General features: G+C 46.5%; 2 protein-coding genes across 4 annotated transcripts; one reads left to right on the top strand and one right to left on the bottom strand.

Annotated features, from left to right (window-relative positions):
* Positions 1 to 7,894: 7,894 nt before the first annotated feature.
* On the top strand, positions 7,895 to 13,831 carry LOC120668584. Of its 3 annotated transcripts, XM_039948330.1 has the most exons (5): positions 12,203 to 12,338; positions 12,547 to 12,596; positions 12,909 to 12,996; positions 13,130 to 13,432; positions 13,546 to 13,830. In XM_039948330.1, the coding sequence occupies exons 1-4, from the start codon at positions 12,330 to 12,332 to the stop codon at positions 13,385 to 13,387; spliced, it is 405 nt and encodes a 134-aa protein (XP_039804264.1). In that variant the 5' UTR covers positions 12,203 to 12,329; the 3' UTR covers positions 13,388 to 13,432; positions 13,546 to 13,830. The 3 variants fall into 3 exon arrangements, 2 of the variants coding, with proteins under 2 accessions (XP_039804263.1, XP_039804264.1); XR_005672483.1 differs by lacking the exons at positions 12,203 to 12,338; positions 12,547 to 12,596 and adding an exon at positions 7,895 to 8,048 and having other exon boundaries at positions 13,546 to 13,831; XM_039948329.1 differs by lacking the exon at positions 12,547 to 12,596 and having other exon boundaries at positions 12,202 to 12,338.
* Positions 8,633 to 12,322, bottom strand: LOC120668583 (tyrosine-sulfated glycopeptide receptor 1-like). Its single transcript, XM_039948328.1, has one exon. It carries the CDS (start codon positions 12,171 to 12,173, stop codon positions 8,985 to 8,987), a length of 3,189 nt encoding a protein of 1,062 aa, XP_039804262.1. The 5' UTR covers positions 12,174 to 12,322; the 3' UTR covers positions 8,633 to 8,984.
* Positions 13,832 to 15,128: the final 1,297 nt, after the last annotated feature.

Genomic DNA, 15,128 nt, shown 5'->3' with positions numbered 1-15,128 from the left:
TGTGCGATTTCCTTGCTCCTCGATCGCGCGCGCTTCCAAACCATCCGATGGTCAGGTTTGTCCATGGCTTCGTTCAGGAAGGACCTCACCGCCGCCAAATCCCTGAAACATGGACACCATGCTGCAGAAATCAGTGGAGGTTGAAGGCTGCAGAGCTTGGTCCTGCTCTACTACTATTCCCATGAACGAGCACTACGGATCATGTGTAAGAATGATCGAGGGAGGACGCTGCTAATTACCACTTGTTTTAATTACAGAGCATTTTAGTTTGGATCACACGACAATTTTGTCCATTACACCATCGGGAAAAAGAATGATGAGCTAGCATCAGAGTGTGTGAGTGTGTGTATACCTCATCTGTTCTGGATGGGGTTCCAGCCGGTTCTGGGTATCCTCCGGCCGAAGCTCGCCGCGGCCTGTTTGAATGGCGTCCTCCGGCCGTAGACCCGCATTTGCTGCTGCGCCTGCTCGGCCTTCTGCCGGCTCGTCGACGGCCGCGACACCAGCAGCCGCCGAGCCGCCGGTCGGCCGCTGTCACCCGCATTGGCAGCGCTCGTCAGCTCCGTGCACCACGCAGCTGGACACGAGCTGAGTAGGAGGAGCGCCACCACCAGCAGTGGCAGCGCTACCGGACAAACCCTGCTGGAACTGGAAGAACCCATCATCTGCAGACTGAAGAAGTGCAGAGAGGCTGCAGGTGCAGGCCCCTGGTGCCTGGTGGTTTGTTCCTCCTGGGACAGTGTGCGAGCTCAGGGGAGGTAGTGGGTGGTGTGTGGATTAGAGCAAGGATCAAGGAGAGGTGGTGGGAGTTAACATGGGCTTTGGGCGGGTTTTATTTCAGTGCCGGATACTATAATCACTATCATACCACTAGCAAGCATGTAGCAAGCGGCGCTATTTGGTAACCGGGTCGGATCTCGGACCGGGTGGCAGATTCGGACCGCAAGCCGGCAAATCCAAAACAACCATCGCGCGCGCGCGATGCAGCTGTCCGCCACTCCGCCTATCCATACCCACCCACGTGACAAGCTAAGGTTTATTTGCTTTTTCTTTTCACTTTCTATTTTTTCCTCTCTGTGTTTCGTAATGGTCGCAGCTATCTTGTTTTTTTTGTAAACACTACCGTACGTTGCTGATGATAAGATGTTTCTACTATATTTTCTCTTGAGAAATTTTCTTGACAAAGATTGTAGGAAAAATTTTCATAGAAGTTGTGCTGAAAAATTATCCTCTGCAAAAAAAAATTTAAAAACTTATCTCGATAAGTTGTATTTTTACAAGCTTTCGACGAACTTATGCTCCAAAGTTGTGCGTGAGAGTTATGTTCAAAGTTACCATTTAGTAAGAAGGCTGAAAAAGTTATGCGTGAAATTTGTACATGCCGTTTAAAAAAGTTATCCTATAAAAAGTTAGTTTGAAAAATTATATGTAAAAATTAAAAAACTATAAGTATCATAAAAGTTATGCTGAAAATATATCATTTAGCAGTTATGTTGAAAAAAGATCACCTGATATTTGTCTGAAAAAAGTTGTACACACATATATTAGAACTAATTTTCCAAAAGTAGAAAATTATGAAGAAAGAAATTTACCTAAAAAGGAAAGTCGTTAGCTGTCTGAGATGGAGCGCCGATACGACTAGCTGTCTGAGATGGAGCGCCGATACGACTCCTAGCGCGCGCTCATTAGCTGCGCCCCCGCAAGCCGCATGATTTCAAAATTCAAATTCAAGTAGACAAATAGTGTTAGTGCAATGAGAAAATGTTTCTCCAAATAGAAGCTTATAATGAAACTCCTGAGCCCCAACCGATGACAATGGCAAAAAAAAAAAACATTCTGTACAAATAAACAATTCTTCAGGATGCAGCATGCACACTGATTTTGTTTTTTCCTTTCTTCAAACCTGAAAATTTTCGAAAAGATTAAAAAAACATCTAACGGAGTCGGATGCTACACGGTGACCCGAACCCGCTACATACAGTGACCAAGATATCAATGACCACCACCCAGAGCATCCTGTGGGAATTTGTAACACCTCAGGTGTTAATCACTGATAATTAGGATTAAGCACAGCCATTAGTTACAAACTCATACGACCAAACTTCACAAAACCAAAGTTTTTGGTCTCAGCTCAGCCGGACCGGTCTGACTGGTCGGGGGCAACCGGTCTGACCGGTTGAACTGGGTTCAACTGGTTGGGCCCACAACATTTAAATCACTCATTCTCTCTTACTCATCAGTTCACCCACCTCCCTCAGCTCCCTCACGCTCCCACCCCGAGCTCTCCCTCTCTCTAAGCCCAAATCCACCAATCCACCCTTTCCACTTGATTCCAAGTCCAAGGAAGGATCAAATCGGCGTGGTGGATCACCCTTCCCACGATTTCCTCCCTGGGGTGGCCGGGATTCAAGTTCTTGTGCACAAAGGAGCTCACTCAAGGTAGGACGCTTGTGTTGGCCGATCTCTTTTCCTAGGAGGTTTTAGGAGATTTCCTCTTGTCAAAAACGTCCAAATGTATCCATGAACTAGTACCTATAAGGGTTTTAGAATTTGTGGGCGATTTTTGCCGCGCCAAGAATTCTAGGTTTTGATCTGGGCAGGACCGGTCTGACCGGCCGGAGGGACCGGTCTGACCGGTAGGGGTCCGGACAGTCCAGCCACTGGTTCGGATACTCCGGGTTTGTGATGGTTTAGACATTTCGGGTTTAGGTCCGGAAACTCCGGACTTGGGAGTCCGGATACTCCGAGCAGGTGTCCGGATACTCCGGGTTTTTGGATATTTTTGGGTGGACAAGAGCAATTGGGGTATATCTTTAGTAGTTGTACTCAGTCGATGGTTAATTGTAATTATAAAATCGTATTTACATTAACTCATATCATATGCATACGTGTAGCAGCCGCGGCAGAGGAGGTGGTATACGAAGTGGTTGCGGAGCCACAGGAGCCCCAGGGGGCAAGCCCCGTAGCATGAGGTTTGCGAGGAGTCGGCCCAAGGCCGACTCACCCTAGTGTTGAGCAGCAGACTCAAGGCAAGCCCCGGTGCACATCCTACTATTTCAAATTATGACACCTATATATGTCTCTAATAATTGTGCATTAGGTTTAGGAATTGTTTGAAACCTTAGTTGCATGATCCCTAGGTTTTCCTGAGCCTCATACTAGTATGAATAGGTCGTTAGCACTGCTATGCTTAATAGAGCTCGATAGAAGTCGAGTGATAATTCTGTCACTCGCGAGATATAGGATGTCTTTATATTACAGTATATGAATTATTACATTCAAAATGGAAGGAAAGGGATGGGAGACCGGATGGGGGAAGGTGTAGCCCCATCTGTGTTGATTAAGGACCGTTCCGTTGTCGGCTGTGCTGATCGGGGATTGAATTGTACTAACCGCATGCCGGGAGTAGGAGGTAGTCGAAACCGGTAAGCCGAGTACTGCTTTGCTTCGAAAGTACAGGAACCCGTACCCAACTCCTAGGGCGAGTCGAGTGGCCGCGGAGAAAGGGGTCGCATATGTTTACTTTTGGTGGTCTCACGTAGGGCTCGACTGACTATATGTTGTTGGGCTGGTTCCTGTAGTTCGAGGCGGAGATGGGAAAGGTTGGTGCGTGGGGTCTGACGGGTCTTTTGCGTGCCGTGTTGGTTAGGTCCACCTTACAATGTTAAATCGGATCGATTCGCCGTGTCTCGCGGTCATGAGAGCCTTGATCTCTTGGTCACATCGTAGAAAGGAATTGGAATAAGAATGAGATGAGATGCAATGAGGGCTGATATTATTTAATAAATGTTTGCTCACCTTGATTGTTGTAGCCTTGCAAATCCTAGATAGTTAGTCAATTTATTGATATAATTGGGAGCTAAAACTTGGAAAAATAAGGACTTACTTCTAGTGCTTGTTCTGCAAAATTAACCACCAGCCAAAAGACTCGCATGTCTAGGTATGTGGGCTAAGTTATACCAACTGGTCGGGTAAGTCTTGCTGAGTACTAGTTGCTCAGGGTTTGTTGCTACCAATTTTTATTACAGGACACCGGACGTTGATTTCTGCCCTGCTGCGTCAAATTCATGCGTAGAGATGCGGAGGGGTGGGAAGTGGTGGATAGAGACCCTTAGATTAGGGATTTGGCGGGTTGCACACTTGAGGGAAGGGTGTGCAGCCCTCAGTTTTGTTTCGACCGGTCTGACCGGTGGTTGGTAGGGCCAGGTAGCACCGGTCTGACCGGTGAGACGTACCGGTCTGACCGGTGGTGTTAGAACTGAACCAGTGAAGTAATGTAGTTGTATATTTTCTCTTCCATTTGAGCTTGGCTACGCTATGTAAAGTTTGTAAATTATGTAATTTATGTAAATTTCGTGAGGTTGTGTTTTGAACTCAATTAGTAAAACTCTCGTTATCGGCTGTCATCCTTGTATATTTTCAAGTATTTTGTCGTGCTTGTACCATCTGCGCCCGCCTTCGCGTGGGACTTCTGGTGTAGTTTCGATCGGGCCGTGGGTTGAGAAAGGACCATCAAATTAAACCATTAAGCTAATGCGCCCGATAAGTTCAAATGACGGCCATTACGCTTAATTTAGAGTTTTAATTTTGACGGTTCCATCACAGAATTCATGTGCTGATTGTTTCCGGCATCTTCCCACTAGGCGGCATGTGCTCCATCTTTGACTGCACTCCTAAAACCTTAGGCTTAATTCGGTCTAAGACTGGGGTTAGTTGGTCCCTTGGACTAATGCGCCAGTTTTTTAACTGCTCGCCATGTTCCTTTCTGCAGGGGAGGTGGCTGGATCACGTGATGTAGGCACGTGATCTGCAGAAGATGTTCGTGGTTCCTGCTGTTCCATCTCACTTTTACCGGTGGAAGTTTCTTCTCCTAAACAGTCAGTCCGTAGAAGCATAGCACCTGATCTGTTCTTCTTGTTGTTAATTACTAAACCGTAATGCAGATAATCCTAGAAAGTTCCAGTTTTCAGTTTTCATCTCATCAGACTCAACAATGGCTGCATCAAAACCAGGAAGCCTCAAGAGAATTAACTGCATGCTGGTTTTTTTCCTACAACAGTTCATACATGCTTTTGCAGATCAGAAGTTCAAACTGAATCCCAAGAATCAGAAAGTCGGCATTGCACCGACACGATTCAGATTTCTGAACTTCGAGCATTAAAGAAGCAGGGACAGTTTGAACTTGCTGGTGAAACTACCCTGAAGTCTTGTCACAGTCGGTGGCAGCAGTAGTCTTCACACTTGAGGCACTTTTTTTTTTTTACACTCGAGGCACTTTTGGTTTTGGAACAGCAATAGACTATTGCAAAGCATCGTGCCCCCGGCGTGCCCTCTGAATGTCTGAATAAACAAGGAGAGAGACGATCTGAATGATCGCCCGGCCACGTCAAGGAACCGCAGGGCTGGTGGAGGTTGATTAACTGTAGCGCCCAAATTGTCGGGTTTATCAGCGTATGCAAGTTGATAGCAGTTAAAATTTTAAAGTGCGCAGATAAGTAGCTAACCTGTCTGATTAACGCTGACTGACTGGAGACGAACCCTGCAGGTTCAGTGACAGCCTGCCACTTCTGCCAGTGTCGTCGTGCATTCGCGTTGGGATCGGCGTCTCATCAGTCAGTGGCAGGAAAGGAATGGATCCTAGGAAGGAAGAATATGGCAGGCACTCTCGAGGGCAGTTACCTTTTGATGGTCGGTAATTTTTTTAATCAGGCTGCGTGGTGACGCACTTTGTTCGGCAGATGCTCTGAATTTCGGGGCATTCTAGTTCAGACTTGAGACAGTCTGAAAGTCTGAACTCTGCAACCATGTACTTCGCAGTTTCTAAATTTACATCCTGCAGTGTTCTTAAGCCTGTAACGCGGTAATAAGACGACGAGAGCATCTGCATCTGGAAGCAAAGATCAGCAGCGATTGTATGATGAGAGCGCGCCAGAGGCTCGGTCCTGATCCATCATCCATGGCTGCGCGAGCGAGTCAAGCGACCGCCACACAACTGTTGGCGCGCGTGGAGGGCGCCGCGCGTGCAGGCCTGATAAAATACAGGCCGGGTGGGCAGGCACCAGAGCTAGCTGGTGATCAGCCATGGCTGGAACGTGAAGGCTCCTTTCCTGGCGCCCCGATCGGTACGGTACGGCGGCGTGCCGCCGCCACGTGCCCCTCCCCGGCCGGCGAGCACCAGCTAGCTTCGGCTGCCTTTTCACCGCTCCCCTTTTGAGCACGGTACATCGAGTACACGCGGTACGTGTGTGTACGAGCTGCACGCGCCGGCGACCGGCGGCGGAGGCGGCGAACTTTTCCTGGAGGACGGCCAGCCGCGTGCGGGGAACGTGACCTGGGTTCCTAATGGTGTACGGCACCGACAGATTTACCGCTAACAGTTACTGATGGTGATTCTTCCTGCCGCTGAACTGTGTCTGCCGCTGTTAACTATGTCTGCTGAAGCTGTTCTTCAGGGGAATGTTCAGTGCACTTGCTCATGAACCAGCCATGGTTCAGAGCTGGAAAAGGGAGCTACCCTTTCTTCTCGAAACGGATAGGATGGTCCAAGCCCGACGCGGCCGCTTGATTAGGCGTACCTAATAAATGATCATGAGGTGTCCGAATTGTTTTTGTGCGGTGTTGGATTGGATCGCCGGACACGTACGATGCCTATGCTGCTCTGCCTGCGCGCGCAGATCCCCCTGTCCACCGGCGTGCTGCTGATGCTGCAACTCGAAGCAGAAGCATGGATTGGAAGCTGGAGCGGGGAGCAAAGCAATTTAAAAACCGAGGGTGCAGAGCCAGGGAGGGATCCAAGAAAAGCTTGTAACTTCTGCAGTCTGTTAACGCCTAATTTCAGTAATTTGTACTGTAACCATTACTCACCATGATCCACCGGATGCTAACTTCGGATGGAAATAACTGTACATTTGCAGGTTTCTTCAGTTCCATTCGTTTGTACTCTTTTTTTTTAATCTTTTTTTTTGGAGATAAGGCTCCTCACTTTATTTAAGGTACTAGAGGTTCAGCGGAGTCGCGAACCAATAAAGCGTTTACAAAGTCTGGGAGAGGATGCACCCATACAGCTGGGTGATCCAAGTCCCTAATACGACCAGCACGAGCCAATTCATGAGCTACTGAATTACAAGAACGATGAACATGTACCACTGATGCCGAACTAAACATGGTGGCCATCAGGAACTTCGCTTCTCTGAATAACACACCCCCCTGAACACGATCGAACTCATCCGTTTGTAGAGCCTTGACCAGGATCTGGGAGTCTGTCTCCACCATGACATGTTGCATGCCTTGATTCGCTGCTACCATTAACGCCTCAATACAAGCATGGGCTTCAGCACAGAGGGCATCACTCACCACCGCAATCCGACCAGCACCTGCCAAGACTGCTCTGGAATGGTCATCACGAACCACAAAGCCCCATGCACCCCCAAGGTCCTTCTCCGAGAAAGCTGCATCAACATTTATCTTCCATACATCACGGCCCGGCGACACCCATCGTCGATCACGTTCTCGTGCAATGATCGATTCTGCAATTTTTTTTTTTGAAACGCATTCGTTTGTATACTCGGTCAAAGAAGGAAGGAATATGTCTCATGTGTATTAATCCCTTTTGGGCCTAGTACATACTCCCTCCGTTCCAAAATATAGGTCGTTTTGATTTTTCTAGATTCATAGTGTTTGCTAAACACCTAGATATAACAAATGTCTAGATACACAACAAAATATATGAATATAAAAAAATCAAAACGACCTAAATTTTGGAAAGGAGGGAGTAAATGTTTTCGTCCTTACTCCATCCCATCAGTCAGGGCCCATAGGCTCATCACATCTGGGAAACAAGATGAAACGCACGGCAATTTGCATAGACGGCCCACTAACGACCAGAAGGCCCAGGCCCAAGCTCTTTCCATTCTATCCATCCCCTCCCCCCGCCGGCGGCCGCAGCCACCGCCTGGCTTCCCTTAGCGGCCGGTGCCATTCCGCCATGGATTCGCGCGGGCGCTGCTGGGAAACCAACTGCAGCCAGCTACCGCGACCAGTCCCCGTTGGTCAGTATATCATTTGATGCCCCTGACATTTGTTTTGTTTGGATGTCGGTGCTGTCCTTTCCAGTGCTTGCTCGTCGGAATTGTATGGTCTGTAGATGCTAGCATTCCGCATGCGAAATTGTCGGACTGTTAGGATACTATGGCCTGTCGAAGTGTGCATTGTTTTCGTTTTGCTCGAATCAATTAATAAACTGGGTGGTTTTACTTCTCCCATTGTACTGCTATGGTTGCTCTGAATCTGGTAGGACTGTAGGAAGGGAGTTAAGGCACTTGAACATCATATGGGAAAGAAGCAATTGAAACTGAACAATAGTGATGATGCCTCGAAGTTACATTTTAAGCAACACTAGTTCATATCATCTCCTCCAGGGCAACCAACAAAATCCAGCCCCGTTCCTGAATTATGCAGTCCACATATCTGCCACTTTTTTGATATAACTATTTGTACAAATATGCTGAGCAAACCAGAAATAGTAGATGGGTTAAGCAATAGCTCGATATGCTTTTGTTGCACTTTCAATTTCAATGTCCATGCAATTAAGCTTGGAAACGCACAATATCCACCGAAGAGAAAGAAATGTGAATACATAAATCTCATAACTGCGAGCCTTTTATTTCACAGAAGTACACACGCAACTGTACAATTTGTTAGAAAACCAAAATACCAAATGTGGATGAATTAAACTAGATCTCAGTATTCTTTTCATGCACTTTCCATGTTCATGCAATTGAGCTTGGAAGTACATGTTTTTTTTTTAAAAAAAAGAAGTAAAATTGTATAAAGGGCCTCATAACCGTGAGCCTTTTCTTTTCAGAGATGTACACACTGCACACACTACTGTACGAGTACAATTTGTTAGAAAACCATTCTTCTACAGAAGTTACAACTAATTAGGTGAAGTACAAGATGACCACCTAGAGTCTGTTGTCCTTTAACTACATCTGCACCTGGAGGTCCACATTTACACTGTCCAGGCAGGACACAACCTCTTGGATGGTTGGCCTCAGGCCAGGATTGTGGTTGATACACTTGCAAGCGACTTCAAGCACATTCAGCATTTGCTCATCATGTCCTCTTCCTCTAAGTCCAGGATCCAAGACCTCAATATCCTTTCCCTGACACCGCATCTCCCGTACCCATTGGACAAGTTCCTTCGACTTGGTCAAGACCTGGACAGGCCTCTTCCCTGTGAGCAGCTCAAGCAAGACCACTCCAAAACTGTATATATCACCTCTCAGCGTGGCCACCCATGCCTGCCCATACTCAGGAGGAATGTAACCCAGTGTGCCTACCAGCTCTGTCGTGACATGTGTGTTATAAGGAAGAATCAATCTGGCGAGGCCAAAATCAGCAATATAAGCATTGAATTCTCTATCAAGTAAGATGTTGCTGGACTTGACATCGCGGTGAACAATGTGAGGCTTGCAGGTGTTGTGGATATATGAAAGGCCGCGGCCTGCTCCTTGTGCAATCTTGAGTCTTGTTGGCCAATCGAGAAATGAGTTGGCGTCATCCTTGTTGTGAAGCCAGTCATCAAGACTCCCATTCTCCATGAAAGAATATATGAGGAGCCTCGAACTTCCCTGGATGCAATAACCCCATAGTGGCACAAGGTTCTCATGTTGTGCCATGGAGAGTGCTTCAACCTCTGCTGTGAATTCTCTTTCCATGAGACACATTTCACCATTGAGTTTCTTGATTGCAAGCTTGGATCCACAGGGTAGTTCAGCCCTATACACTAGACCATTACCTCCACAGCCAATAATGTTCTGCTGATCAAAATTATTTGTGGCCTTTAAGATATCACTGAATGTGAGATTATTTGATTCTTCCTTTCCTCGAGGTACCATCACCAAAATGCTTCCCTTTAACATATCGCACAAGTGCTCTGAAACAGAGTTGAATGAAGTTGCTCCTATGTCCCTATTATTACTGCTCTTGTTTCTGTTGGCAGATTTTGTGGTTCTTATGGATATAAGAAGACGTGCCAGCAACAAAAGTATAGCAAGCCCGCCGAAGAACACACCTAAAGCAAGTGCAAAAATGGTCTTTTTTCTGTTCCGCCTTTTCATGGGGGTTGTATGTGTTCTTGTTGAGTCACATTGGATGCTGAGCATACGGCCACATAGCTTGGAGTTCCCACTGTAGCTAGAATTTGCAAATGTATCAAACTGCCATCCAGTTGGAACAGGCCCTTCTAGTTCATTGTTAGACACATTGAATACCGAAAGGAAGTGCAGTTCACTCAATGTTTGTGGGATTTCACCTGTGAGCTGGTTGTTTGACAGGTCTAGCACTTGCAGGCTTGTGAGGTTGCTGATTTGCCATGGTATCTCTCCAGATAAGTTGTTGGAGCTGAAGTTTAGGACATCGAGCATTTTTAACTGACCAATCTCTGGGGGAATGGAACCTGTGAATCTGTTGTGGCCTATATTCAATGAAATGGGAAAAGCATTGAGCATCCGGTATTGACGTGTCGGTGTCCAATATACTGGTAACTCTAGGAACTTGGGGTCCAACTGGACAGCGTTCTTCTGATGTTGTATCATTGGCATATTCATCAATGCAATTGGGATATCCCCTGCAAGGCTGTTGTTTGATATGTCTAGATAGAAGAGGAGTTGCAGTTTATTAATCCAGGGTGGTATAAGTCCAGTCAGTTGATTGTTTGATAAATCTAACATCTCCAGCTTTGTGAGCTTCGATAGCCAAAGAGGGATTTTCCCAACCAATGGGCAAGCATCTATAGTCAGGGCCTGAAGATTCCCAAAACCATCAATTGCTTCATCTTGCGGTATGGTTTCACCGTTGAAGTTGGTTCCAATAAGCAGGGAGGTGAGGGTCCTGCAGCTCTTTAGCTTCTCAAGTGCATCTGTGATATTTGTAAATGAGTTATTTGTAATTGAAAGGAAGGACAAGGACCTGAGATTGGCAATGCTTGGTGAGAACTGGCCATGAAATTTGTTGAAAGCCAGCCGTAATGCAATTAGATTGCTACATGCATAGATGCTTTCAGGAACTGTACCAGTGAAGTTGTTCATTGAAAAATCTGCAGTTCTCAGATCCAACCGGGAAAAGTTAACTCTGCTAAGATCTCCCATAAAACTGTTATTTCTGATGGTGATGTACCTGAGACCTGTGCAGTTACCTAGTGCCGATGGTAGCTCTCCAGACATCAGGTTGTTGTCTAAGTGGAGCTCTTCCAATCTACTCAACTGCCCAATAGAATCTGGTATATTACCACTGAGCCCATTTGATCCAAGATCAAGGATGATCAGATTGTTGAGCCTGACTAGGTTGGAAGCATCAAGAATCCCTCGTAAGTCATTGCTTGGAAAAGAGAGCTGCTCCAATGAGGTTGCATTGAAAAGTTCATGAGGTAGAACCCCTGTAAGGTTGTTTTGGCCAGCCTTGAGTACTTTTAACATGGAGCAATTGGCAAACTCTGGGGAAATTGTGCCACTGAATTCATTTAAACAAAGGTCAAGCATGGCAATTGATGGGGCGTAGTTGCAAACAGAAGATGGCATCAATCCAGTAAAACTGTTATTGCTTGCATTAAGAGCAACCAGATTTTTCATCACTTCCAGTGTTGTGGATGGGAACTGCCCTTTAAAGAAGTTGCTTGAGATATTCAATACCTGGAGAGGAAGACCAGGATTTGAGGATTGCCGCTGCTCTTGCAGAGAACCAGATAGGTAGTTGAAGCTGACATCCAGGACAATGATACTGTTGGAGAACAGCAATTCTGCCGGTAGACTTCCTCCTAGTGAATTGCGGGACAAATTGAGGCGCAGCAGCCCGGTGAGATTGCTGAGGGATGGTGGGATTCTGCCTTTGAGGCCTTTAGAACCAAGCAAGACATCCGTGACCACACCACCAGTGCTGCAAATGATTCCTTCCCAGTGGCAGCAGTCTGTGCTGTTGATCCATGACATGTTGAGGCCGCCATTGCCCTCCAGCGAGAGCCCATCTCGGAAGTCAATGAGGGAGCTCCTTTCTTGCTCCGTGCAGGAGCTGACGAGAGAGGTTGAGGAGAGTAGGAGAACGAAGACGAGGCCAAAGAAAGGCACCGGTAGTTTTGAGTTGCTACTGCTGCTGCATGGCAAATTCAGTGGCTGCATGATTCTCTCATGAAACTCCCTGATGCAGAGGCGCTCGATTTGGGCTCTGACTAGCTAAAGAACCAGATGTTCTTTCTACGGCAGCATGGTGGAGGAAGAAGCTGTTTGTTCTTTTTGTGTTGTTGATCTTTCCTCGTCTTCTTCCCTGGAGGAAAAATGGCAAAGGTATATGTTGCAGACACATCCAAATCAGTTTCTTACACGTTTGCCACCAGCATATATTTTTTTTTCACTAGAGTCCAGAGTGGAAAAAAAAAAGGAAATACTTTTCTTGCCCACTTCACATGTTTGACGTTTTGCTTCGGTAGCTACAACTCTACGTGCAAAAGTCCAACTATCCTGTACAAAGCCTTAGTTGGTTATCCTTCTCTAGGTCGTCATCAAACTTTGGAAGTTGCCACTGAATATCTTTTTGGAGCCCAGGTTGGTATTGAATATTGCACCATGCTGATATAATCTATATTTGCATATATTCATGCATATCTTCTGAATCAATGATAGGACTCTTAATTGATAAGAAACCAGACCGTGGTTTTCACCAACCTAATGTCACATGAAAGTTTCTGCGCCATGAAAACCTTGAGAACAAATCACTTGACCATGGAAATTATGACCTAGGACAGTTTAAATTCAGATCTTTCTTTCTTGCAAAAAGAAACTGCTCGTTTTCTTTACATGGGCCCATCGCAATGTTCTCCTGACAGTTGTGAACCCTTTTCCGGAACGATTTCGCAGAACAGGGAAAAGGCGAAAGCAACAGCCAACAGCCGATCAGGCACTGAAGATTCGCGTTTGCTCGGGGCACTTCTGGAGGAAGTGGCAGGTGCATCGAAGAGCACTTCGCACTTATCTAGTTATCTTGATACACATATCTTCCGGCCTCATCCCCCACATAATTAATCGACCTAATAATTTTTAAAAGGCAATCATTAACGTCCTGGTCAATGTGTGCGCAGCCTGTGGCTGATTGCGGAGCAAGTGGATGGAGGTCGGAGCTCAGGATAATGGCGCCGGGGAGAGGGGCCTGGCCGGGCTGCGGCTACGCCCCGTTTACTTTTGGAGCGTTGGGTGATGTGTACGTCTGCGAGAACGAGAGGAAGGAAGGAAGCGTCGGTGTTTGCCTTGGCCCTACGGCGTATGACTCTGTGAAGATGACCTATGCATCTATGGGCTGTGGATCCATGGATGGTGACAAAAGAAAATATGGGAGATAACGTGGGACAGGGAGGTCAGATGGGCAAGTCAGGTCGCCATGAGAGGTGCATAGATTTTTTTATCATTTTCTCTTTTTTTTCCTTTCAAAGGATAATGTATGTGCATAGAGTTCTAGGAGCTGCTTGGGGATCGCTAAACAATCCTTGTGATTTTGCAGGTCCATGGAATTTTTTCTGCGATGAGCCGATGATCCTGATGGATCCATCTATGTTCGAGACTAAACATGGTCTGCAGAAGTGCAACAATACAAGGTTTATTTGGAGAACGATGAAAGCTGAGATATATCTTTTTTTTTCCGGTGTAAGTGTCATGCAAAACACATGTTCTAGACGTCTAGACGAGTCGCAGAAAAGGAAAAGGCACATGTACATAAGACCGGTCTAATTCTTGCTGCTGCCGTTATTCTCACATACTGCATTTACGAAGCACAATTGATTCTTTTTTTCTTCTTTTCCAAATAGTGATGGCTCATGACTTGCTAGTGGTAGTTTTTACAACGTTTTATACTACCACAACTTGCACGGCACGGTCCGTTGGATCATTCATCCATGGCGGACACCTCGTGCGTACATCCACTCGTCCCTGGCGACGAACAAGCCCGACAAAAATCACTCGATCCGGAATCAAAACCATTTCAAAATTCGAATTGTTCGCTCTTGATTCATCAGGAAAAATTTGAACTCACCCTTGACTCGTTAGTATCAGCATCAGCCATCAGTCAGCTCCCATCACTTCCTGTGCTGCACACGAATGCACTGTGAATTAGTCCAGTCAGAGGCATACGTGACTCAAAATACACGTACGTATGCAACTCGAAGACGACCGTATATGTACAATAATACAGCAGGAAAAATCGCCGGCGTATAGACCCGGTCCACGGAAGGTCCATGTCATCCCTCATCAGTATCTCGCATTACTCCCTGCCTTCACACTACGACAGCCACCGACGATCCATGGACGCGAGCGACGACCGGCCAATTAGGCGGTTTAGCTGATGCATGCGGCCACGAACGCGTCCAGATGCTGACGCCCAAGCGGTGATCGATGTCAGTTAATTACTGTATTTTAGCGGCGTTTAATTAATTAATTAATTTCTCTAGAGCGTACGTAGGAAATACGGGACGGGTATTTTTTTTTAGTTTACTGGGAAGAAGACGACGAGAAGAGTTGACATGACTCCATGGTCGCCGGTGGTTTGGTTGGGACTTGGGAGGCGATGGCCGATGGGGTTGCTCTCTGCGGGCGTCTCGACACCGGAGGTTGGCTTGGACCACATCAGCAGCCGTCCCTGTCCTGATGGACGGCTGAGCGTGCGTGCGTGCGTGGGTGGGTGGGTGGATTAGGAGATGATGAGGTGATGACTGGTGACTTGGTGAGTGATCCGTATCGTAGAAGCACCAAGAGTTGCCGGGGAAATGGTTTGCCCACAACACTTGACTTGCACGATCGACTTATTCGATGGGGATGGGTTATGATGCATGCTTTGGTACATATTCGACTTGTCTCCACTAAGATTATACAGACCATTTGTAATCAGAGGCAGGGTCACATTGTCAAGATCTTTCATCCTGCGTTGCTTTGCACTTGGCAACATCACTTGCATTTAAGAACAGATCACAAAGTTTCTCTTTTTTCCCCCTCTCTTTTGACAGTTGTACTCCTCCATTCACCTTTGATAGATATATTTCAAAAACTCAAATATTTATAAATGATAGATTCGCTATTGGCATGGCCTATGAC

The sequence above is a fragment of the Panicum virgatum genome, chromosome 4N, assembly GCF_016808335.1.
Source record: "Panicum virgatum strain AP13 chromosome 4N, P.virgatum_v5, whole genome shotgun sequence".
Lineage (NCBI taxonomy): Eukaryota > Viridiplantae > Streptophyta > Magnoliopsida > Poales > Poaceae > Panicum > Panicum virgatum.
This window is presented reverse-complemented; position numbering and strand designations above follow the sequence as displayed.

What these genes read in the sequence shown, in the direction of transcription:
- LOC120668584 (XM_039948329.1), top strand. Translation starts at nt 12,259, where the DNA reads ATGGTGGAGGAAGAAGCTGTTTGTTCTTTTTGTGTTGTTGATCTTTCC. An exon ending in CTGGAGGAAAAATGGCAAAG is followed by an intron (nt 12,339 to 12,908) that starts GTATATGTTGCA and finishes ACGATTTCGCAG; the next exon opens with AACAGGGAAAAGGCGAAAGC. An exon ending in ACTTCTGGAGGAAGTGGCAG is followed by an intron (nt 12,997 to 13,129) that starts GTGCATCGAAGA and finishes ATGTGTGCGCAG; the next exon opens with CCTGTGGCTGATTGCGGAGC.
- LOC120668583 (XM_039948328.1), bottom strand. Translation starts at nt 12,173, where the DNA reads ATGCAGCCACTGAATTTGCCATGCAGCAGCAGTAGCAACTCAAAACTA.